The sequence below is a fragment of the Heterocephalus glaber genome, unplaced genomic scaffold (assembly GCF_053883595.1).
Source record: "Heterocephalus glaber isolate CG9 unplaced genomic scaffold, H.glaber_assembly_v1.0 deba00001175, whole genome shotgun sequence".
Taxonomy (NCBI): domain Eukaryota; kingdom Metazoa; phylum Chordata; class Mammalia; order Rodentia; family Bathyergidae; genus Heterocephalus; species Heterocephalus glaber.
Window position 1 is genome coordinate 1,520,472 of NW_028258207.1, and position 23,781 is coordinate 1,544,252.

Sequence of the window (23,781 nt, forward strand, 5' to 3'; positions counted from 1 at the left end):
CATAACTTTCGCGCAGTCCAGTCATGTATAGCAGATCAAAACCACAGTCCTGTACTGCACAGCGCAATCATCAAAACTTACAGTGCCGTGTAAACAAGGTGCACTGTACAGAAAGACACTGAGGCCCCATCAAGATGTACAGAACTGTACAAAAAAGATGGTCATGAGTCCGAACAGTTGCTAAACAGGTAGGACGCTAAACAAGGAATACCTGCATATAGCCCATGTCGGCCTTAGACCCGCAGCGATCCTCCTGCCTCAGCCTCCCAAGTGCTGGGATCACAGGTGAGCGCCACCACTTCCGGGCTTGCTCTAAGCTTTGTCGGGAGGGTGGAAGACAGGTAAAACCTCCCACTGAGTTTTCCCTTGGCTTTTGTTTCCCCGCAACCCAGGTGGCATGATTGCTGGCCTGAGACAGGCCTGGGCAGCCACCTGCCTGCCCCCGACGGGCGCGGCAGCAGCGGCAGGGTGGGAGCCAGGAGCTGCCCGAGGCCCGGGCGTCCGCCTCCAGCCTGCGGACCCTCCCGCTGAGCCCGCACACGGGCGGGCCGTGGCCTGGTCGGTGAGCGAGTCCCTGGCCCACCACCGTTCCCACGCCTGTCTGGGTGCCGCTGGCCGCTGAGACCGGAGGGCTGGGCCCGGCTGGGCGCAGACGCCGCGCTGCGCCTGCCCTGGCGAGGCTGAGAGGCGTGGGGGGCGGCGTGCTCGAGAGCGAGTTTTCAGGTGCGGGGTGGAGACCGCAGGGCCCGAGCTACGCGTGGGTTTTCCTCTCCTCTGCTGGCTCTTTGTTCCCCTCAGCTTCGACCTAGCGAGACAGCCGGGCGAGATCAGCCCCCAGTAGCGGGCGGTGCGGATGGGTGTGGAGGATCCAGCAGCCTCATGGAACCTGGGAATAGAGCGGGGTGATGGGCACGCCTGCAATCCCGGCGCTGAGGGAGGCTGAGGCAGGAGGATGGGAAGTGTGAGTGGGCCTGGGCAGCTTAGCCAGATCCTGTGAATAAATAAATCCGTAAATAATGGGCAAACATTGTAGCACAGTGGTAAAGCCGTCCTGTGTGCGATCCCCCATACCACCAAAAAAAAAGGATAAATAATTTTTAGGTTTTGGATGTTAATGGTTTGTGAAAATTTGGTTAAGTGTGGAGACAACTTTGGGCTATTTAAAAGAACTTGATTTTATGACCTTACAGCAAGGAAACTTGTTTAATTTTATATGAATTTCTTTAGCGCTTGATAAAGGTTTGTTAGGTTAGAGGCACATGAAAAATTAAAATATACGACATTTATGAAGTTAGTTTTAAAATTTCAGGGAATTCAATCAGTAATACTTTTTGTCCTTTTTGTGGTACTGGGATATAGCAGTGAGCCACATCCCCAGCACCTTTTAACATTTTTTAAAGAGTGCAAGTTCAAGCCCAGTGTGGACAACTTAGTGAGGACCTGACTCAAAATAAAGACTCAAAAAGAGCTGGGGCTGGGGCTCAGTGTGGAGGCCCTGGGTTCAACATCGAAACCCCCAAACCCCACCCAAACAACCAACTCACCAAGAAAAATCGTTTTAGGGCAAATAGTTATTTTTTAAGTCTCAGCATTAAACAAATGAAAAAAAGAAGATACCAAATAAACTGAGAGATGAGTTAGCCTAAGAGGAGCTATGAGCTGGGCGTGGTGGAGGCAGGAGGGTCAGAGGCTCAAGCTGAACCTGTGCAACCTGTGTCAAAAGACAAAAATCAAAGGCTGGGACGTAACTCAGTGAGAAGGCTCTGGGTTCAGTCCCAGTACCAAAAAAAAAAAAAAAAAAGAAAAAGGATGAAATAGTAATTTACTTCTAAATTTTTAAAAATAATTTTACCAATTGCATATTCCTAGAGAAGAAATTGTGTAACGTTAAAAGAACCTGCTTGGCTTATGCAGAAAGCAGGCTTCCTGTACAAACTCCTGAGCTGGAAATTCTCATCCGTCCACCGCTCTTCTGTCTGTCCGTCCATCTGTCCATGTTAGAGCCCTGCTCCACACAGCGGCTGTGTCTGCTCCCGGACAGGTCTCTACATGAACACAGCTCCAGCTCTGGACACTTGGGCACCTCTTGGCCCTTTGTGCTCACATATAGTTTAGATGCAACTGGTTCGCTTCCTTTTATAACGCAGCGTGCAGGGATTTCCAGATGGGATCCGTGGGTCAGTCTGGGTTTGGATCTTGGGTCAAGAGACGGCAGACTGAGAACGGCATGGAAGGGCCGCTGGGGTCTCAGTGCGGCCAGCGTCTCAGCACTAAGTGTTCTTGGAAAAAGCCACACCATGTCACCTCACCTCAGCAGAGTTAGCAGCCATTCCTTTTAACCCTGAGTAGTCACATTTCCAGCTGCCTCCTTATTTATAATGTAGTATTATGAATTCAGTAATACATGGTTATGAATATATTTCAAATGCGGTATATAGTTCGCATCATACACACATACAGAACACATTTATAATTTCTCCTCGGGGGATGCAGCCCAGGGCCTCCTGTGTGCAGGGCAGCGCTCCACCCCCAGGTCCCCCTAAAGGTATTTTTGAACTAATGATTTTTTTTCCAGCATCTTTAGGAATAAGCAAAACCCAGACTCAGCCTGGAAGGATTTTTCTCCCCGGCTCCAGCAGAGGGCCTTCAAGCCCCACAGTTTCAAGAGGAAGGACATTTGTCGCCAGACCTTTGGCAATGCCAGGATGATGGACTCCCCGACCTGCATTTACTGGCCATGCTGTGTACCAGGCACAGCTCAGGGCCGTGTTGCTCTTAACCATCCATGAGGTGACACCATCCTTTTTATATATGAGGAATCAAGGCTCAAAGAGATGGAACAACATTATGAAAACCACAAAGTACAAAGTGGCCAGTTCTTGAGTAAATCTAGATCTGTAACTTGATTAAGTTTTTAAAAGTTTTTTTGAGACAGGAACTCAATATGTAGCTCAGGCTGGCCTGGAACTTATGATCCTCCTGCCTCAGCCTCCCAAGTACTGGGACTACATAACTTTATAGTAGCATACAGGACACAGGAAGTGTGTCAGTGGTTGTAAAGGGGGTCCCTCCCTGTAGCCACTACCTAGGTACAGAGTGGCGCTGTCCCCCGCAGCCCTGTCACTATGGATTGGATGTGTCCTCCAGATTCGAATGTTGAAGCTCTGTCCCACACCTGACAGTGTTGGAGGTAGGGCTTTGGGAGGTGACTGGGACCCCATGAGGTCTTGAGGGTAGAGCCCACTGATGGGGTCATGGGAGGGGTACCCCGATACGAGGGGACATTGGAGAGCCCCCAGTGCAAGGCCACGTGGGGACCTGGCACCAGAAAGAGGCCTCAGCAGAAGCTGAGCCCCAGCACCTCCAGGCCTGTGAAAGTGCCGGCCTCTGTGAGCCAACAGACGCGGAGCATCTGGTGCAGCCATCCAGGCAGACCGACACCTGTTGTCTCTCTCTAAACACAAGCCCTGTCTTCCCCTAGACCTGAGAGAGGTAACTTCTTCACTTCTCTTTGCAGTCTGCAGTCTGTGTTTTGTTATGCCTGTTTTAGTGCACTGCATACATCGAATTAAGAGACTTCCTGTTGGTGGTACCGGGGATTGAACCCAGGGCCTGTTCGTGAGTTCCATCCACATCGAGCAGGTGTTTGCAGCTCTTTTGATTTTGCTAGCGAATGGTGTCTCATAGATCTTGTCACAGTGTATTCACACACCTCATGCGGTGGCCACTTGGGTTGCCCTCAGAAGGATTCTCAGGCGTGTACTTTGGCCTAATGTGTGTCCCTGACGGAGATGCCTTGGGCTGGAACTTCTGATCATTTGGTGTGTGCACCTCCTGCTTTTCTCAACAGTCCAGTCTTCCAGAGCAGTTGTATTAATTGTCCTCCCCCCGTCAGTGTGGAGACATCCAGCTGTTCCACATCCTAACACGTGGCATTGCCAGGCAGCTGGGGACTGAACCCGAGCCCAGTGCACGCGGAAACACACCCTGCTGCTGGGTGACGCCCCAGGCCCCAACTTTTAAATTTCCCCAAACCAGTAGGTGTCAGGTGCTGCCTCGGCGGTCTGCACAGGCACCGGTCTGCTCTGTTAGTGAGGTGAGCGGTGCGTACGTTCCGTGGACCCCGGATCTCTGCTCTTGCAGCGCCTGTCACCGCTGGCGGTGCAGACTCGGTGGGCCGCTTGCCTCTCCTCGTTGGTCTGAGGAATCCTGCAGGTGACTTGGAAACCAATCCTTTACTAGTTCTTCGTGCTGCAGAGGCCTCCTTCCACTTGGTGGCCTGTCTTTTTGGTGTTTTCATGATGATTCTGACAAACAGTCTCCTTCATTTCAGTGTACTCCAGCAGACCAAGTGTTGATCCCGGTCTCTTACACAGGATCCCGTGAGATTCCCCTGCACTCTCTTCTGAAACCTTTAAACTAAAGGTTTATCTTTCACACCGAGGCCTCTAACTGGCCCGGACATGGTTCTTGCAAACCATGTGTGTAAGGAAGGACTCAAAGTTCACTTTTCCTCCACACAGAGACCGAGGTTCCGAGTTTTCCCACATCCTGGCTGACACCTCTGCCTGTCCCGGGCGTCAGACCGCAGATGCCCAGCCAGACTCCTGGTGCCTGTGCCGCTGCCTGTGTGGACAGCGTGCAAACATTCATGTTTATCAGTCCACATTTGCAGTGCTTGGTGGTCACATTCGTGGGGGTGCTGGTGCCTGCACATGCTGTCATCATTCCCTCTCTCCCTCCCTCTCCTTCCTCCACCTCTCTAATGGGCTTGAGCCTCAGCCCGGCACGGCTGTCACTGGGAGGATGCCAGTGTGGCGTGTGATGTCCCGAGCCAGGCCCGGGCCCCACAGTGTGCTTCCCCTAGCCTGGTTCGTGCAGCCCTGCTCTGGCTGGGCAGCGCCCCTCACCCCTAGTTGTTTTTTTTTTCTTGTACCGGGGATCGAACTCCGGTCCTTGCGCTTGCGAGGCAGGCGGCGAAACCACTGAGCTAAATCCCCGGCCCATCCCGAGTTTTTTTTGAGACAGCGTCTCTCTAGCCTAGGCTGGCCTTGAGTTCACAGCAGTCCTCCTGCCTCAGTCCCTCCGCTCTACACCCAGGGGCTGGGATTCCAGGTGTGCACCACCACACCAGCTCCCTGCGTCTGTTTTCACGCAGTCTCCTCCAGCCTCAAGCTGACAACAGCATGTGGAATCCTTTCTATGCCTGAACCTGACTTCCACTCTGCCATGCGTGACTCCCGTGATGAGATGAGCCCTACATGGCAGAGCTCTGCTCTAAGGAGGAGGGCTCACAGACACACTTGCAGACTCCCTGCTCCGTGACTGTGGTTGGGCAAGGCCACAGCGGCAGCATGGGGCATAGTGCTGGGGACACCCCGGAGTGCCGAGCGCCCTGACCTGCAGCGTGAGACTGATGCTCCAGAAACCCGGAAGACCAGGCGGCGCTGAGGCCTGGCTGCATTTGCCCGGCCCTCTGGCCTCCACCACACCTTTGCTTTTTTTCTTTTCTTAAATTCTTTTATTGTTGCATTTTAGGTGTACGATATGTTTACATTCATCATTGGGAGCTGGAACCTGTACGTGATGCATCTTGGTTCTTACTTCTTCCCCATTCCCTGTGCGCCCTTCCCTATTTACAAAGCCTTTGTGTCCACTTTTTTTCTTTTCTCATAATTTTTCCTTCCCGGCCCCCTTCCCCTGCCCCTTTGGGCCTTTTCCTTCCTATTTCAAATTATGAATTATTCATTCTAATCGTTTTAATCCTTATTTACAGTCTCTTTCTCATCTAGAGAAACTATTTGGTATTTACACGTGTGTCTTACTTATTTCACACCTTTCCTTGCAGGCTCTTGGTGAGCTGGGTGCTGACATCATCTGATGTCGCCGGCCACTGTCAGGTATGGAAACGACCCAGTCAATAAATCCGTGCAAATTCTGCGCTCATGGCATAGCCCAGATCCAAATCACAGCCACAGGCGTGAGGTTTTCGAGGGTGTTGATTCCAGTCTTCGGGGTAATGAGTGAGGTGTGGCCGGCCTGCAGTCATCTACTGGCTGATTGAGAAGTCAGCTACTCACAGACAAAAATAATGTAAGAATACCCTGGACTCATTCTGGAAAGTGGTCCGTGGGACAGAGAGAGGTGTGTGTATGAGGAAGGCTTTGTGGAACTGGACCTCGAAGAGCCGCTGTTGAGTCTAGGGAGCTTGGGCCCAGCTTGAGTGGGAGTCGAGGCCCCAGGGGAGGTTGTGGCCCAGAGGGTTTGAGTCAGGCAAGGAAGGGGAATGGTGGCCTGATGACCTCAAGGCACCGGACTTTAACCAAGTGAAGGCCTCTGGGCTCTGGAGTGACGGGATACTCGCGCCTGTTCTCTTAATTCACTCAATCTCTTGGAAATCGCCTTGGGCCCCTAGAGGAGCGAGCGGCATGCTCACGTTAACACGAACATTGCAGGGCAGAAGAGGGGTTCTTTATTCAGTACATCGCTACCAAACAGCAACCTGAAAACGCTGCTTTTCGGCGCTGTTGCGGCTGCTGCCCTTGACGTCCCTTCTCATCCGCTCTGGAGGCCAGCGTCCCTGCAGCCTCCTTTTCTCTCCCGAGTCAAGGCCCAGGCTGCTCTGACTGGTGAGCGAATCCCGGGCAAGTGTGTCCCCAGGGTGAGCGTGTGTGTGGGAGTGAGCAGGACCCAGGGGCAAGGTGAGGTGCCCTGCCCAGTGGGTGCTGCCCATCCGAGGACAGAGGGGGCACCTTGGTCCCTGGGCCTCAGATCCCGGTGGATGAAGGGCCCAGTCACTGCCCCAGGCCATGCTGTGGTCCCCATGGCTGGAGCCCCCAAGCAATGCTCGATGGGTCACTATTTAGTCCGGGCGTCTGCCCTGCCAGGAGGGACACTGAGGAGGAAGTGGAGACTCAGCCCTGCTCAGCATCCCCACCAAACCCTTGCATTTCCCACACGCCCTTGCTGTGGGGAAGTGGGGGAAGGTCCTGGCCCAGACCAGGTGCCTCTATGCCCCTCCCAGGGTGGCAGGGGCAGGAGGAGCAGGGCTCAGAGAGTGGGGGGCTCGCAGGGCTGTGCTGGCGGCAGTCAGCGCCTGACAGTGCCGTGGCCCAGCCACTGGCTGCCGCTGAGCTCTGGGAGGTGGCTGGGTCCACGGTGTGCTTAAGAGGGTGCTCGGAGCGCTTCTCTGTCCTGGACACAGAGCACAGGAAGGCCAGGAAGGCCAGACTCATCAAGGGGATGGCCGAGAAGAAGGTGAGGAGGCCCACGAAGGCAGGAGGCGGGATGGACAGGCGGACCAGGGCGCTGGTGGCCGGGATCCGGTTGGTGAGGCTGAGCATGTAGCCAAGCGACCAGCCTATGCTGCTGTTGCCCACCTGGGAGGGAGGGACAGGGCTCAGGCCTGGCGTGGTGTGGCCCAGCAACGTGGGGCACACACCGCCCAGCCGAGAGGCCCCTTGGGGACCTGCGCCATCGGACGCCCAGGGCCAGGGAGGACCAGCTCCCTCAGCACCATGGAGAGGGATGGCAGCACAGGGGCAGCTCGAGGGACTAGCCTCGAAGGACAGGGGCCGCGGAAGTGGACCCTGCAGCTTCTCCCACCGGTGCCATTCATTCTGGCTGCACATGCCTTTAGGGTCTAGAAGTTTTGAACCTGCGGTCTTCGTAAGAGAATCGAACCTTCTATCAGCAGGCTGTGACCCTGTCTACCTCAGATGATGATGCTCTTCACTGTAAAGACTATTTTGCCAGGTACAGTGGCACCTCGGTTCGCAAACTTAATTTGTTCCACGATTCTGGAAAAGATGGCCACTGTCGTGTTTGTCTTCGGATGCAGTTTGCAAACAAAAACAAAATTTTGCCAAACTTTTGTTTTTGAAACAAGTTGTTCCCAAACAAAACACTTACTTTCTTTTGGGTAGTGTTTGCCCAATAAGTAAAAAATATTTTCTTACTTTCAATGCTTCTGTATCCTTATGTCAGAGATCAATGGATTCAAGTTTTAAAACTCAGATGATGCCTGTCTTTTAACTGATAGGTTCAGCCTGTTCATGATTATTGATATTATTGATACATTTGGACTTTTCTCTAGTAAATTACTTTAACAATTTCCATTTGTGTTATTTTGCTGTATTAATCCTTTTTTTCCATTCTTGCCTTCAAAATAGTATCTGTATGTTCCTTTTAACAAGAATTGTAGGCTGCTGTGTCTTGTATGGATGGATTTTTTGTCTTCTATTTTTCTTTTAGTTTTCTTTTTTAATACTACTTATTTGCACTTTCTATATTTTTGTAACATCTCCTGGTTTTATTTCTCTTATCTGGTTATTACTTCCAAACAAATGCTTTCAGTGTAAGTCTCTGTGTGGCAAAATTTCCAGTCTTTTTAGACCCTGATATTTAAGTAGTAACCTGGCTAGACACAGATTCTTTTTTTTAAAAACTTTCTTTTTGACTCAGGATCTCACTGTGTAGCCCAGGGTGCTCTCAAACTCATGACCTTTCAGTGTCAGCCAGTGGAGTGACAGGTGTGGGCCACTGTCCCCGGAGTGCGGATATAATTCCTTACGATTAAAGGAAAAGAGCTTTAACTCAGGACATCTCTTAGTCCAGCCGCTGTGCATGGAAACGCACTGTGCTCTTCGAAGCGCCTCCTGGCGAAGGGTCTGTCAGAAGTGGAGCTCAGACAGTGCCCAACACCACCGTTGCTGCGTCCCCAGACTTCGCTATGCTCTGTCGACGACTCAGTTTTACTCATGTGAAAACAGTCACCCCGCCTCATGCAGGATCTAGCGGTCACTGAGGCTGGCACTGAGCAGGCTGACTCTACGTTTCTGGACCTATATCCGCTCCTCCTGACATGAGAAGCCCCCGGGACAGGGCAGGGCTGGTCAGACCTTCACCAGGCGGGGTCCTGCAGGGCTGGGGACGGCCGCCAGCCCAGTTTGCAAGCAGCCTGGTCCTTGACAACAGTCACATCTGTCCTACAGATTCCCACATGTGGCAATTATTCATGTGCCCATATAAATGATACTTGAAATGCTGAGCCCAGTGCTCTGGAGTCTGTCAGTAAACAGTGCCCTTGGCGCCTTGAGAGGAGCTTCTTACTAATGCTAAGGTATGGATGCAAATCCTTGCTCTCAAGCTGTAATCTTACTCTGACATCTGTACAACGGAGAACAACTTGTTATTATCGTCTTCAAGTTAGTTACAGCGGAGGGTTTTCTTCAGGACAAGTCCCAGGTCCTTCACACCTGCAGGGTCACTCTGCAAACACTGCCCCTGCTGTCCCTGCCCTGCACTGGGCCTGGGAGTGAGCGGCCCCGAGACCCTGCCCCGTCACTTCCTCCTCTGGACAGGGACCCGTGTCCCCCATGACCCTTCTGTGCCCACTCTCTCTTCTCCCCGGAGAAGTGTGCGGCCAACCCAGCTGCGTCCAAGGGTGCACGCTGCGAACTCTTCTGCCTCTACTTCCCCCTTATGTGCACCTGAGCTTCTTTTCAGAGGAGGGGAAAAAGGAACTTGGGGTTTGACTTACTTCTTTTTCAAAACGGATTTGGGGCCAAGTCTCGTGGGTGAATTTGTATCCATGCACCAGCAGGTGGTAGATGTAATGCGCGGAGAAGCAGTAGGAGCGGGCGTACACCTCGTTGAACTTGGGGAGCAGGAGAGGGAGCTGCCGAGGAAGTTAGGGCCCCTGAGAGGAGGCGCAGGTGGGTACCCCAAGATGCACATCTCGGGACCCCAGGGCCAACAGCTGCCCTTAGAGATCTCACCACCCAGGGCTCTGTGATAGTTAAACTGTCCTGCACAGCTATGCTCATCTCCGACTCACTGGCGCTGCTCTGACCGCTGTGCACTGAGTGGTCAGAGCAGCGCACAGCTGGGCCTGAAGGGGCTCTCTGCTCCCTGGCTTTCACAGACGTGGGCGGGGTGGACCATGCCCCGCCACACTTCCTCCTGACCCTGACCCCACCTGTGGACACGGACCTCAGCCCAGGCCTGGGAGCAGAAGCTCCAGACGCTGGCGTTGAAAGCGTCCAGGGAGAAGCTGCCCGAGAGGTTGAGGGCACTGGCTGTGTAGTAGAAGCCGGCGAAGGCCTGCAGACAACACAGGAGGAGCGGGGCTCAGGTGGGGGCAGAGCGTGGGGACCGGGGCCGGGAGGGCACAGGCCAGGGTGAGCTGTCCACACTGCAGCCCAGCCTCTCTGGGGTGTTGTTCTCACCACAAACGGCCCTTGGACCTTCGGCTGGTAGACCCCATTGAAGGAGCAGTCTTCCTGTCCACGACAGGCCCCAAAGTCAAATACGGAGGCCACCTTCTCCCGACATAGCCACGGGTCCCCGGTCCCTTCAAAAGCAATGCCGCGGAGGGGACCATAGGTGGCCGGTCTCTGCTGGGCCGTGCACAGGCTGTCGAACACTTGGCCCATGGGGACGGTGACACGGTAACCCTGAGGGTAGCAGGGGTTGGTGACATGGGTGCCACTGGAAGAATTCTGCGGGCACGGGAGGGAGGCACGGGGATTGGTTACTCCTCGTGACCCAGCCCAGCAGAGCCCCGAAAGTGCTGCTCTACGTCTCGGTGTCCGTAGCCGCGCAGGTGGATGGACTGGGCTGGCAGGGAGGGCAGCAGGACCCCTGTCTCCCAGGGTCCCTCACAGGCCTTGGAAGCAGATCTCATCAGCTCTGCTTTGGTTCTGAGAAAACTGGTATCTTAGATTAATGGATCATGCTGAATAGACTATCCCCCTATCTAGGAAAGTAATCCAAAAGGTACAAAGAAACGACTATGAAGAAGTCTCTTTCCCACTGTCTTCCTGCTCGCTCTGGAAACCACCGCCCCGGGGCCTGGGGCGGCCTCCTGGGTCCGCTCCACACCTGGGCACGTGTCTCCTCTCCTCTCCTCTTTTAAACCAGGCCTGTCAGTGCCTTAGGTGCCATTTGGCCTTTTATATTTTCCTCAGAAATATGACTTCTGGTGGACACAGGGCACAGGCACCGCGGTCCACCCAGGGCCTCCAGCGGCCCCAGCCCACCCCAGGGCGGCTGCACTGCACAAGCCCTGCAGCTCTCTGGCAGCCACTGCCCTGTTGTCTGTGCCCAGGGCTCTCAAGCTTCTCAGGGTTCTTTCACAACTGGCTGAAAACAGCGTGCGTCCACCAAGGGACCCCAGGTCACAAACCGTTTACAAAACATCTGGAGCTCGGGAACCCACCTTGGACTTCTCACTCAGGGTCACCGGACGTAGTCAGTGAGGGAGAGAGAGGAACAGGAGGGTGGGGAGCAGAGCTTGGCCCAGGAGCCCTCAGCCGGTGCCATCACCCCACCCCGAGGGAGCAGGAGGAGGAAACGGCAGGCAGAGCCCCCACCGATGCCCAGACCCCAGGAAGCGCCAGTAGCCCAAGCTACCTGCAGGAGCGATGCCAGGAACCTCTTCTGGGCCTCATTCTGGCCATAACACAGGAAGCTGTGTGTGTAGAGCGTGTATGTGTAGCCGTACAGAGTCACCTGCACGGCATCGCTGGTGTTCAGCATCCCCGCATCCCCTGCCACGAAGGCGATCTGCGTGGAGGCGCCACCCAGGTCCAGGGCGCCGGAGGTGCCTGCCCCGCGGGTGCACCCACATGTGCCACAGGTCCTTCTGCAGGGGACAAGCCGTGAGCGGCCCGCCCCGCCCCACACCCAGGCCCCCGGCCCTCCTGCGTCCTGTGGCTAGGAGTGCAGTGGGCAGCATTCAGGGACAGTGGCAATCAGGAGCCGGTGTGCAGCAGGGCCCGGGGCCCTCCAGGGCCCTCATTGCTGTTGGCTGTGACCACGAAGCACTGGGCCAGCTCCTCAAGTGTCAAGAGTGTGAAGAGGTCACAGGGAGCCCAGTGCTGCTTCTACGTGACATCTTCCCAAGTACTCATCATGGTCATTAACTTAAAATTTAAAAATAATTAAGGGGGGACAAAGGGCCTTGAGTAGCATGTGGCCTGATGCCCATGCTTTCGTGCTGTGTGGCTGGCCTGTGTGCCCAGGAGCGGGAGAGCAGGAGTCGGGCTGGGGGACACTGGGGAGGGGACACAGGCGGTTCCCTCTCCACCTGGGACAGTGATCGGATGGCAGGAGGCCCTCAGGAAGGCACTGTGAGGTTAGACCTCTTCCCGACTCCCACCGTGACACTGTCCCCCACACTCCGCCCTGTGTATGGCCCGGCCTCCCACCTGCAGAGGGCGTCCTTTCTTAGCCCCTGCCCCATGAGTGCCCTTGTGGCCTCCAGTCAAGGGAGCCCCCTCCTCACCTCTGCCTGAGCCCTGGGGAGGGAAGGACAGGAGCAGGAGGAAAAGCCACGCACCTCCAGGAAGTTCCCCTTAAGGTAGTTGGTGGTGATCCATCCATACATCCCTTCCTCTTGCCCGGAAATGATCTGAGCGCCCCTGAAGTCAAAGGGCTGGGACTTGAAGTAGCTCTGGATGCTGGCAAGGACTTCATCAGCTGCCGTTTTGTTCTGCAACCTATGTGACAACACCATGGTCAGTCTCCCCCAAGCAGCAGGGGAACCCCCTGCCCCTGGCACAGGTCAATCTTCCAGATGTGTGCACAGCCTGGCGCCACAACCTGTTCTGCAAGGTGAAGCTTCCCGGGCCTCTGTGGAGACCGGCACACTTGTTACCTGTCAGACTGCCAAGGGGCAAATAGCTTTCCATAAAAGTACAACTTGTCCTCCTCCCTCCCTGTTCCTGCTGCATTCTCCAGCCTTTGGACAACCCCAGGACTTCCTCCTGCACTGGACTGCATTGTCACAGACCAGCCGAGGCCAGGAGACTGGCGATGCAGAGGGTGGCAGAAGCCAGCTCCACAACCAAGTAGCGGCTGGTCACTCTGGGAGTGGACATGGGGGTCCTCAGGGCCGTCCCTGGACTGAAACCTTCAGCGCTCTGAGCCACAGTTCTACTGTCTGTCTGCAACACAGCATTGTCATGGCATGCTGCCCCTGCTCAGGAGTTGATTTCCCCCTCTGTGGGCTAGGAAGGGGCTCAGGAAGGAGAGCAGGCAGCGGGTATGGGCAGGGAACCTCCAAGGAAGAGGCTCTGCCAGCTGTGTGCTCGGATTTCTCCCAAGACCGTGTTAGGTGTCTGGTAGTTCATCCCTTTGCGCTGCCTTCGTGCCCAGACACAGGGAGCTCGGCATGGCTGGCATTGTGCTGGTGCCTGGGGCAGCAGGGCGTGCGTGGCCTTCCAGTGAGAGCCTTACTCCCAGCCCAGGGCAGCTCTGCCCTGAGGAGAGTACAGAGGATGTTTCTTTCTGGACCTGTTTTTCTTTTATTTCAAGGACAAGGAATATACCATAAAGGGAAAAGAGTGTGTGTGTGTGTTTGTGTGTGTGTGTGTGTGTGTGTGTGTGAGAGAGACAGACAGCCAGACAGCCAGACAGACAGACGGAGCAATGCTGCTGGGGTGAAAGCCCCGATGGAAGAGAACTTCCCACAACAGCTCCGAAGGCTCCAGCTGAGGCGGAGCCACTTCCTGTGGTTCTCCAGTGCCTCTGGGGACACAGTGTGCACGGCAGAGGCCACAGAGCCAGGGCTGCACTCACTGTTTCCACAGGGCTTGAGACAGCCTCTGTTTTCTAAAGTGAAGCGACCCCAGGAGCAGAGCCCTCACCTCACTTTCCAGAATTCTTGGGAAAATCTCCAAGGGAGAGAAATGGGTTTTAGAACTGCTTCATTACGAGTAGTAAAACAGACTGAACATGAACCAACATGTCCCCAGCGTGAACACCTAAGTGCATGGCGGGACGTGGCCCCTCCTCGTGGCCATTTCTGGGCCAGCCATGTCCTGGCCGGGCCCCTGCCTGGCTGTTCAGCCGCTGCTTGAGTGTGCCATGCAGCCTTCACCTGAGCAAGCGCATCCCAGCTGTGGCCCCGAGGTGGACGTGTGTGGACCGGTGCAGGTGCGCTGGGACCTGCTGCTGCACTCTCTGCATGCAGTCCTCGAAGGCCTTGGGGGCATCCTGAGGGTCGCTCGCGTAGCTGGAGATCCCAGGGCCTGCAGAGCAAGTGGTCAGCTTTGGCACAGTGCCTAGGATGGCCTGGAAAGGAAAGCTGACTCTGGGTCCGGTGGGGCTGCTGGCCGGGCTCCTGCAGGGACCGGGCCACATGGCGAAGGGGCCAGCTGCTCCCATTCAGGAACATCTTCCCGGGGGATTTCAAACACAGGCACACGCAGAGGGAAGTGGATAACAAGCCCCTGGATGGCCTCCCGATCGAAACAGTGATCGACTCTCACTCCAGCAGCACACGTGTGCATGCCCTGGGAGTCAGTGCTGACACCTGGAAAATCTCCTATAAAGACGCATAGCTAGAGTTTCGTGATGACATCGCAAAAATTAGAAATAATTTCCTTTTTATTTCTTTTTCTTTGTTTTTTGGTACCAGGGGTTGAACTCGGGACCTTGCACTTGCAAGGCAGGCAGCGGAACCACTGAGCTCTATCCCCGGCCCTCCTTTTTATTTCTTGATTGATGCAAAGTATCTGCATATTTCTGAGGTAGTACTCGGGTTTTGCTTTGTGTACATGTGCAGTGGTGGGCAAATTGAGGTGATTAGTGTTGCTGTCCTCATTTCTCCATGGTGAGCACACCCAATCCCTCCCCTGTTTTCAGACCTGTGAAGTGCTGTTAACCGACCTGCTCTGCCTCAGCTCGCCCGAACTCCTCCCTTCTCCCCACAAGCTCAAGTCCCTCCTGCCCCCGCCCCAGGCAGCCGCTGCGCTAAGCTCAGCTGCTAGAGGACCAGCTTTCGAGGCTCCCGTGGGGGTCAGGACGCACAGTGGCTGCTGTTCTGTGCCAACTCCGTCACAGTTCCCTCAGTACAGGTCCCTCTCCACAGCTGCAAATGACCGGATCCCACTCCCGGCCCGGCATGGCAGAAGGGCACTCCAATGGGTGTGCGTGCGCGGTTTCCTACCCATTGGTCGGCCAGGTAGAGCTGCCTCCTGGCTGCGGGGAACAGCAGCTGTGGTCCTCACCCTCTGCACTCCCCCTTCACCCCCCATTTATGGAACCAGAATCTCACATTGCAACCCCCAGTCTCTCAATCTACTGGGTTGTGCTGGCCTCGGCAGCACACACACTAAAATAACCTGCTGGTGCTTTCCTTCCCTTCTGTTTGTCCTGAGAGTTATTTTTAAAATTCCCTTGCAGTTTCATCTGCCCTGCAGTTTCCCCGTTTAGGGTTTGCTGATTGTGCCCCACAGGCCACTTGACATCTCACTGGTCCCTCGTGCTTCCTGCAGAGGGTTAATTAACACAGAGGTTTGACCTGATTCGGTGTGAATTTCTGGACGGAAGCCTAACAGGACAGGTTCTGGGACCACAGAGGACTCTGGAAAGGCACCGCCATGTGCCGTTAGCCCCAAGGCCAGAACCTTCCATGCCTCCCGGCCACCCCAGAAAGCCGCTCCCCGCCTCTCCCGGCCTCCCAGGCGCTGGCTGAGGCTGCAGCCTCGTTCACTCGTGCCTCCCTCCGTCCTCCGTTCCTGCTGCAGCGCGGGCTGCCCTTGTCTGTCCCCATTGCCCCTGCCTCTGCGGCCGAGGCTTCGGCTCAACACCATCCCCCTGGGGTGTCTGCACAGCACCCTCCTCTCCTCGGTGCCTGCTAACCATCGCCGCCCGTCCTGTCTGAAGCAGCATCCCGCTCCAGCCTCACCCTGCTGACATCCCTTCCCCTGCCCACTTGTGTTTCCTCTGCCTCCTTCATTGGACTGTTTTTTATTTTATTTGGCTTGGTGTTTTGAGATAGGCTGTTGCTGTGTAGTCCAGGCTGGCCTTGAACTCACTATGTAGCCCAGCCTGCCCTTGAATCATGGTGATCTTCCTGCCTCAGCCTCCAGTGTCCTAGAATGACAGGCATGCACCACAGAACCCAGCTGGAGTGTAAATTCTTTTTTTTTTGGTACTGGGGATTGAACTCGGGACCTTGTGCTTGCAAGGCAGGCGAGGTGTCACTGAGCTATGTCCCTGGCCTGCATGGAGTGTAAATTCTTTAAAACATGCAACGGCAGAAATTTTGTGTTACATTTTTCTGATTTCTCAATTCCAAGAAAAGTTCTTGGCAAAGAGGAGGCACCCAATAAATGTTCATTAGATGAATCCATCCATCAATCAATCAATCAATCAATCAGTGAGCTTTTTAACCAGCACTCAGCTCTATAGCAAGGGGATCGTGAGTCCAATCAGGGGCCAGCGTACTTAGGAGCGAGAAGTGCCTGGGGACAGGCCCAAGGCCTCACACTCCCCGGGGCCTCTTGCAGGTCCCCTAAGCCTCTCAGGGAAAGAGTTGAATCTCACAGCACTTGGGAAACTCTGAAGCTGCTGTTTCAGTGTGGGGCACGGTACTGAGTGGATGGCACAGAAGTCGCTGCGCTGGGGCAGAAGCAAAGCCCTGCGCTCAGCCAGTGCCGGCTGCCTCCTGGCTCGGGGCTCCTTTTCAGCGCCATGATTCGTGGTCCCTGAGGCCACCCTCTGAGGATTTCATCGGAGGGGACAGTGAAGGTCAGGCTCCAGGGGACTTACGGGACTTCTGACGGCTGGTTTAAGGAAAAGCTCTGCATGTTCCAGTGGAAGAGGCCGCAGCAGACACAAGCCCTTCCAGACGGGAGGCAGCTCAGAGGGAGCCCATCCCCTGCCCAGGGGAGGAGAGGCCAGCGCGGGGCCAATGGCCAAGATCTCAACGCCCACAGGGCCCTGACAGGGGGCAGACACAGCGGAGCCGCCCAGGGGAGAGCAAGGTCCAGCAGCCTCTGGGGCTGGCCGGGCTGGGGGTCCCGGAAGTTTGCAACCCAGAAACCAGAAACCTAAAGTATTGCCTCAAGCCACGGGTCCTGGAGGAGATGCCATTGCGGGCGGCAGCTCTGTAATTTATGCTCTGCTGTGGTCTCCTGGACCACTGAGTATAAACGGGTCCCCAAGGCCGCTGTGGTCAGGGACGGGAGGCCCATTTATGGAAGTGTGGTGGACTCTGGGACCTCAGAGCCCTTCCCTGACCCACACTCGGCACCCAGGGTGGGTGCTGGGCCTCCTCATGCACTGCCCGTGACCTGTGGGCCAGGAAGCCCCACCTCTGCCGAGGCACAGGGCCACCAGGCCCCACGGGGCTGGACGCCTTCCCCGGCCAAAGACAGAATCCTGGAGCCACAAGACAGAGTAGCTGACAGCAAGAGGACCCCAGGCGCCCGGGGTAGTGACAGTGAACACTCTCCGAGCCCACTTCGAGCGGCATTTGCCAACTCCTGAGCTGTGTCACCTCACCGATCCCGGGGCCTTCTCCTGAGCCGGCTCAGTTACTGTTTCTCTGTCTCAGAGAGGAGAGGGTCACAGGTCGGAGGACTCCAGCACTCACACACAGGGACGAGGGGAGGCTGATGATCCTGCACTGCCCGCTGTCTTCCCGAATCAGGAAAGAAGGGAGCACCCGCTGCCCTCTTTCATGCTGGGCTCCGAAGCTGGCTGAACCAAAGAACACTGGGTCGCTGGCTGGGTCAGGGCGGGGCAACTGCTGTGAGGGTGTGGGCAACACTATATGCAAAGCTCAGAAAATATCCAATTGTCCTGTTGCAGGGATGCCAAAACTGTGCACGGCTGGGGCCCATCAAGTGAGACCCGGGCATCTGTCATTGGTGGGTTCCCTCAGCGCAGGACGGGTTGCGGGTTGCAGAGCCTGCAAGGCCGCCCACCTCCTCAGGCATGCGCAGAAGTGCGACTTCCGACTTCCACCAGCTCGCCTTTCTGCCCATCCAGCCCAGGACCGCGCCTAGTTATCAGGGTTCTAGTGACGACCACACCTCCCAGTCCTGCCTAACCTCCGCTTCCAGGAACCCAGCTGAGCACCAGGGCAGGCCAGCTCCCACCACTGCAGAATCAGAACTCACTCGGTGATCCAAAGAAGCCCACATCTCGCTGCAGGGAAGGCGGCCCTGATCCCCAGAAACTGCTGTTTGGGCAGCTCCCTGACGCTGGGCTGGGGGCAGAGCTGGGGTCTCTGAGCCACAGCCCTGGGGCCCGGGGACACCTGTGACCCATTCAGACCCAGGTCCGGGCAGCTCCAGGTCAGGGCAAGGACTGTTACACTCTGCAGAGGAAGAGGCAGGCTATGCAAAGGCCATACATACAAACTCGGCCTAATTCTGGGGACTAAAGACTTGGGTGCAAATGCAAAATTACAAAACTGACAGGGTGTCTTTACCACCTCAGGACAGGGAGGCGTTCCCGAAGCAACCCTACACAGGAGCAAACCACAAATGGCAGGATGAGTATCTGCACCAACATAAGGACTGAGAACTTCTGCTCATCCAAAGGCATCAGGAAGACATGACTGCCTCAACAAGCTATTAGCAACAATCTAATAATAACATTAGCAAGCATTCACACTCAAAATTGTAAAAACTTCCGATGAATCAGTGAGACAAAGTCAAGCATTTAGTAGGAAAATAACAAGAGGCAAACAGGCACTTCACAGGCAATGGAAACGGCCATCAGTACACAGACAGATACTCAATCTTATTAGTAGCCAGGTAAACAGAAATGTCCAAGAACAGGGAAAGATTAATCAGCCCTATTCCCACCGACGTCTAGAGGTGGGGAGGCCGTGGGAAGTAGTGAGGTGTGCCGGGCTCAAAGGCCAGCTCCGCACCAGGGTCGCAAGCATTTCGCACTGTGAACGTGGACTGACAAAACACTCACGAAGCACAGGTGGATCCTGAAGCTTCAACGCTACCGCATAAGGGAAATTATAGAAAATACGTTGGATTATAAAAATACACTTCTGATTGTACTTTTCAAAACAGTTAAAACTAAATACATGAAACTGTAAAGGACAAGAGGGACCCATACTTTAGCGCTGTGAACATGTATGATAAGCAGCATGTGGGTGTCTCCCTGCTGTGCTGACCTCAATTCCTGCGTCTCACAGACCAGGTGGACGCTGGCTCACGTGGAGATCTGTTCTCGGCTCTGTGAGCTGCCAGACTGGCTGCACTGACTTACACCCTCAGCCACGGGGAATCAGTTTTCTTCTCTCTCCATTAAAGATGGGGTATGGGCACACCATGGAATCTTATTCAGCCCCAGGAAGAAGGAACTCCTATCCCTTGCAGCAAGATGGGTCCAACTATAGGTCATCACAGGAGAAAAGCCAATCAGATGCAGGAAGCCAAGCACACACGCTCTTTCCAGAGGGGGAGCTACAGGAGCAGCGGAGTGTCCAGTGGAGATCGCTAGAGGCTGGAGGACCACGGTGGTCACATAAGGGCTCCTTTTCACAGTCAGTAAGAAGGGATGAGTTCTGGGAGACCACAGCTCACAGTAAACTCCGGTTTGTGCTATGAGTGACTGGAAGGGAAGGGCTTGTCTGAGGCTTCCAGCATCCATCTGAAGGGATGGAAACGCGGATCACACTGGTCTGATGAGCACACACACAGCTGGGTGTTGAGTATCCACTGCACCACAAATGTGCATAACATCACATGCGGGTGATGGAAATGTGTCAGCAGATGGAAGCACCAATGCCCCAATCTGACTGTTACACACTGTACACGTCCTGGACTCTCACGTCACCCCCCATCGAGATGCACAACTCAAGGTATGACACAGGGAAAAGGAGAGCAGGAGACAGTGGGCGTGAGACAGGCACCACCGACGGGCTGAGGAAGCAGCCCAGCGCTCTGCTCCTCTCCCAGCCCGTCTGGGTGCTTAGGGAACTTTGGCGTTTTTCACTGCTGGGACATTAAGAGAGAGCGGCACTTTGGGGTGTGGGAGAGCCATCGGAAACTCAAAATTCCAGTGTCCAGAAGGAAAGTGCCACGGGAACAGAGCCCCATCAGTGTGAGCTGCCCTCCCCGGGACACGTTCCCACGAAGACAGAGCAGCATCCCCCGAGGACGGCCGCCGTCCCCATGGCCCTGCATGTCTGGGCAGAGGGCCTGCCCGCCTCTGTGCTGGCGCCTCTCCCACCCAGTGCCTCCCTCAGGGGCGAAGCACAGGGACGCCCGCTGCTGCCGATGGCCCCGGGCCTGGGGTCCCGTTCCCCCGACAGCACCCTGTGCAGACTGGGAGTGGACCAGGCTCAGGAAAAGGCTGGTGCTGGCCGCGGTGAGGGCCGCAGCAATGCCCTGGGCATTGCCCCGGGACCGGGAGGCTGCTGCCAGCTGCACGGAGGTGAGGCAGTGAAGCCTGGACTCCCCTATTCACAGAGGAAAACTGAGGCAAGGGAGGCAGGAACGGGGCCCGAGTGGCTGAGCAGAGTGGCCGCCCGTGCCCTCACCTTTCACGCTGCACTTGAAGGTCTGGCTGACCACGCCGGTGTTGTTCTCCTTCTCTGCTGGCCACTGGTACACGTACACCGTGGTTCTGGATGACCCTGCGTCCAGCACGACACCATACTGAAGGAAGAGGAGACAGAGTCAGGACAGGACAGGCCCCCCGAGGACACTGGCGAACCCGGAAGCCCTCAGCCTCCCGCCTCCCTCGGGTGGGTGACCACAAGGAGGAGCTGTCTCCAGACCAGCCCCAATGGGGCCCAGGGAGGGACAGTGAGCCGAGTCAGTCTCCCGAGCTGTCACACTGGAGTCCTGAGAGTGGCCTGTCAGCAGCAGGCTTTAAATGTCCCCAGGAGATTCCAGCAAGTGTCCTGACCCCCCATAGAGGCCTCGACCTGAGGACGGAGGCCCTGTGTCCAGGCACCAGGCGGTCCTGTTTCCCAGACTTCTGCTTAGCTGGGGATTAACATGTTCACGATGGGCCGTACCTCGAGGCTGTCCAGGCACAACCACACCTTTTCTACCTCCAGTGTACGGGCCCCCGAGGGGACAGTTGTGCGTGTGCCACTCCAGTGGGTCAAGCCAGTAAGGAATGTGCTAAACAACCAAAAGGAAGCTGCAGGGAGGCACCGCAGGATGTTCTCATGAGGGAGACATGTCAGTTCCTGAATCACCCTCAGAGGTGAAGGGTTTGCTGGGCATGGTGGCACACAGCTGGCATCCCTGCACTTAAGAGGCTGAGGCAGGAGGATTGCTGCAACTACAGAGCTAGACCCTATCTCAAGGAAAACAAGCACAAAAGCAAAACAAGCAGTATTCCTACATAAGAAGAAAGAAACAAACCACAAAGCCACGCTGATCCTAGTCTTCCACCTGGAGGATCTGAACGGCCACAAGCTGGTGTGGGGGCTGCAGAGCCTGGGAGGGGCCTGGAGGCCTGGACCCAGGGAAGAGCAACATGACAGCCCGCAGACAGCAGGACTGGACGCTGGGCGACCTCATCTGGCTGTGCCGGATCACCCAGGGCGGCAGCTTCCCCACCCCAGGCGGGCATCATGCGGCCTCTGGGTCCTAGAGAAGGACACCCACGGAGTCAGCTCACAGTGGTAAGGTGCTGCCCTTGGGCTGGGCTCCCTCCTTCTCAGCTGACTTCCTGAATAGGAGCTAGGTGCCCAGGAGCAGAGGCGCCTGGGAAAAGGGTACTGCACTTGGAGAGGGTAATCAGGCAAAATCCACCAATTTACACAGAAGAGTGGGGTGGGGAGCTGGGTACGGGGTGCTGCCCAGCACACACAGGCCCCGGGTCCCAGCCTGCACCCCAGAAGTGAACAGCACACGGAGCAAGCAGCTCTCCCTCAGCCCAACCCCGCTCCACGTGAGGCACTGTGACTCCAGCGTTCTGTGCGTGTGGCTGCATGAGTACACGTGTTCAGGTGGGACGTGGAAGCACGGATACAGTGGGCTTTCCTGTGCAAGGCCCTTTTCTGACCCGCACTCGCATGCACCTCTCCCCGCCGTAAACGGCAAGGTCTGCGTGCCCCACACGCCCGCCCAGCACCCCGAGGACAGCGACTCAGTTCACTGACAATGCACAGTAACTACTGACCCCAGGCCGCCAGAGGTTTCTGGCTTCCCCTGTGCAGAGCATCAGTGAAGGAGGACTGCGTGTGGAGAGCTGCCCCACCCCGATCGCAGGCCCTCACACCGACAAACTGCGTGCACTGTGCCCGGCCACTCGCAACCTGGCTTTCCGCAGCTGTGTGTGATCTGGATCCTGACCTGACATCTCCTGCGTGGAACAAGGGCGCATTGTTCACCTCCGGCCCAGGCAGCGACCGCAGTGAGACTGCCGTGCAGGAGGAAACCAGAGGAGGAGGAAGCCAGGCCCGCAGGTCCCGGCCTCCAACACACCTTCCCTCCTCTGTGCCGAGCTGATCGCCACCTGCGCCCCCGCCCTGTGGTTCCTGGTGCTGACGGGAGACGAGGGGCAAAGAGACAGGACCCCGCCTGCCCACCTTCACAGCGGAGCCCCGGGTCTGCGCCCGGGCTCCAGGCCAGCTTTGGAAGAAGAGGTCCTTTCTCCTCAGCGGCCCAGCTGGGGGCCACGTCCTCCTGTCTCAAGCCGCAGACTCGGCCCAGGGTCTGACGTGCAGACAGGGCCAGCCTCGGGGCTCAGCTCCAGCGCTGATGTACCCCACGGTGCGCCCACAAGAGCAGAATGAGGCTGCAGCCAGCTTTCAGTCAGCAGCCTAAAGAGAGGACCGTGGTGTGGGGCCCCTGGGGACAAGGGGACGGCGGGTGATGCTGAGACAGTCCCCAGTAACCCTGTGCAGGGTCTGGTCGGAGGAGCGAGCTGAAGCCGGCACCCAACACTGCGAACACCTGCTCACCAAGAACCATGCGTGCGCTTTGTCACTGTCGCTGCCTCTACCCTTACTGGCACACGGGCTGGACCCGGGGCCAGGCCAGTCAGAGCAGGACACCAAGAGTCCAGGAACTGAGTGGAGCGGATGCCTGTTTAGCAGCGGGACTGCAGGCTCCTTGTGTGCACAGCGCCCCGCGAGTGCGCTCTTAGTTCAGGGCTCGGGGGACCGGCTGGAGGACCGAGCTGCATGATCTGGACTTTCTAGAGAAGGGAGACCACGCACCCAGCTCTGGGTCTCCTGGGGCAGAGGGCCACAGTCCCAGGAATCCAGGCTGCCCGGCCAGGCGCCAGGAGGCTGCACCAGGACACCAACACTGCCCGGCCCACAGGCTGCACCACATGAGTGAGCTGTGCTGCCTGGCTCTGGTACCAAAGTGGGGAAGCAGGGAGGCACAGCTGAAGCCCTGCGGCTGGCGCCCGCCCGCCTTGCACAGTGACACCACGAGGGCGAGTGAGAATAGAAGTGATGGCCTCGGGTTCACTGCTGGGCTCGCGGAGCAGGTCAGACCGGTAACACTGGACAGACTGAGGTGAACAGTGCCTCTTAGACTCAGCCAGCCCGAGCCCAGACCGGGTTTGGGACCTGGCGCCCGGAGGGCCCTCCCCGCAGGCTGGGGCTGCCCCAGCACCCTGCTGCCCCTGTGCACAGAGGGCACGCGTGACAACAGAAAGCCTCCTCCACTGGGCGGAGCTCTGCCCACCGCAGCACTCACTGCTCGGCCACAGCAAAGGCACGGTGGGCGAGGAACGCGCCGTGTCTCCCAGGCTGGACACCGCCCGTCTCGCGTGGACATGTCCCAGAGGTCGAGGGACCCTGCTGCAGAGAGAGGGCCGCCTCTGTTCCCTCCTGGAGTCTGCTCGCTGGCCAGGAGCCCTGGCCCTGTCCCTCCACGGCCTCCCCAAAGCCACGCTCCGCTCCTCCTCCCGCCCTCTGCCTCCACCCGTACAACGAAGTGCACGGCTGTGCTTTCCATGCTCGGTTTTCCCCGCCGCGAGGTGGGGGTGACAGTGCTACCGACGGGGCGCGGGTCCTGCGGGCCACACAGGAACACG

At 56.5% G+C, this 23,781-nt stretch overlaps 1 protein-coding gene and 1 long non-coding RNA gene across 3 annotated transcripts in view; one reads left to right on the forward strand and one right to left on the reverse strand.

Moving 5' to 3' along the window:
• LOC110349053 (uncharacterized) lies at nt 1–7,964 on the forward strand. 2 transcript variants are annotated; one of them, XR_015451101.1, is made up of 3 exons: nt 1–188; nt 5,849–5,900; nt 6,456–7,964. It is a non-coding gene; the product is annotated as an uncharacterized LOC110349053 (long non-coding RNA). The 2 variants fall into 2 exon arrangements; XR_015451100.1 differs by having other exon boundaries at nt 151–285.
• Entpd3 (ectonucleoside triphosphate diphosphohydrolase 3) overlaps nt 6,915–23,781 on the reverse strand; it is a 22,321-nt gene continuing 5,454 nt past the window's right edge. Inside the window, 9 exon segments of the mRNA XM_021258010.2 lie at nt 6,915–7,379; nt 9,542–9,679; nt 9,994–10,104; nt 10,230–10,502; nt 11,416–11,617; nt 11,619–11,647; nt 12,344–12,503; nt 13,886–14,036; nt 20,309–20,426. Of these exon segments, the coding sequence (XP_021113669.2) occupies nt 6,915–7,379; nt 9,542–9,679; nt 9,994–10,104; nt 10,230–10,502; nt 11,416–11,617; nt 11,619–11,647; nt 12,344–12,503; nt 13,886–14,036; nt 20,309–20,426 (1,647 nt within the window).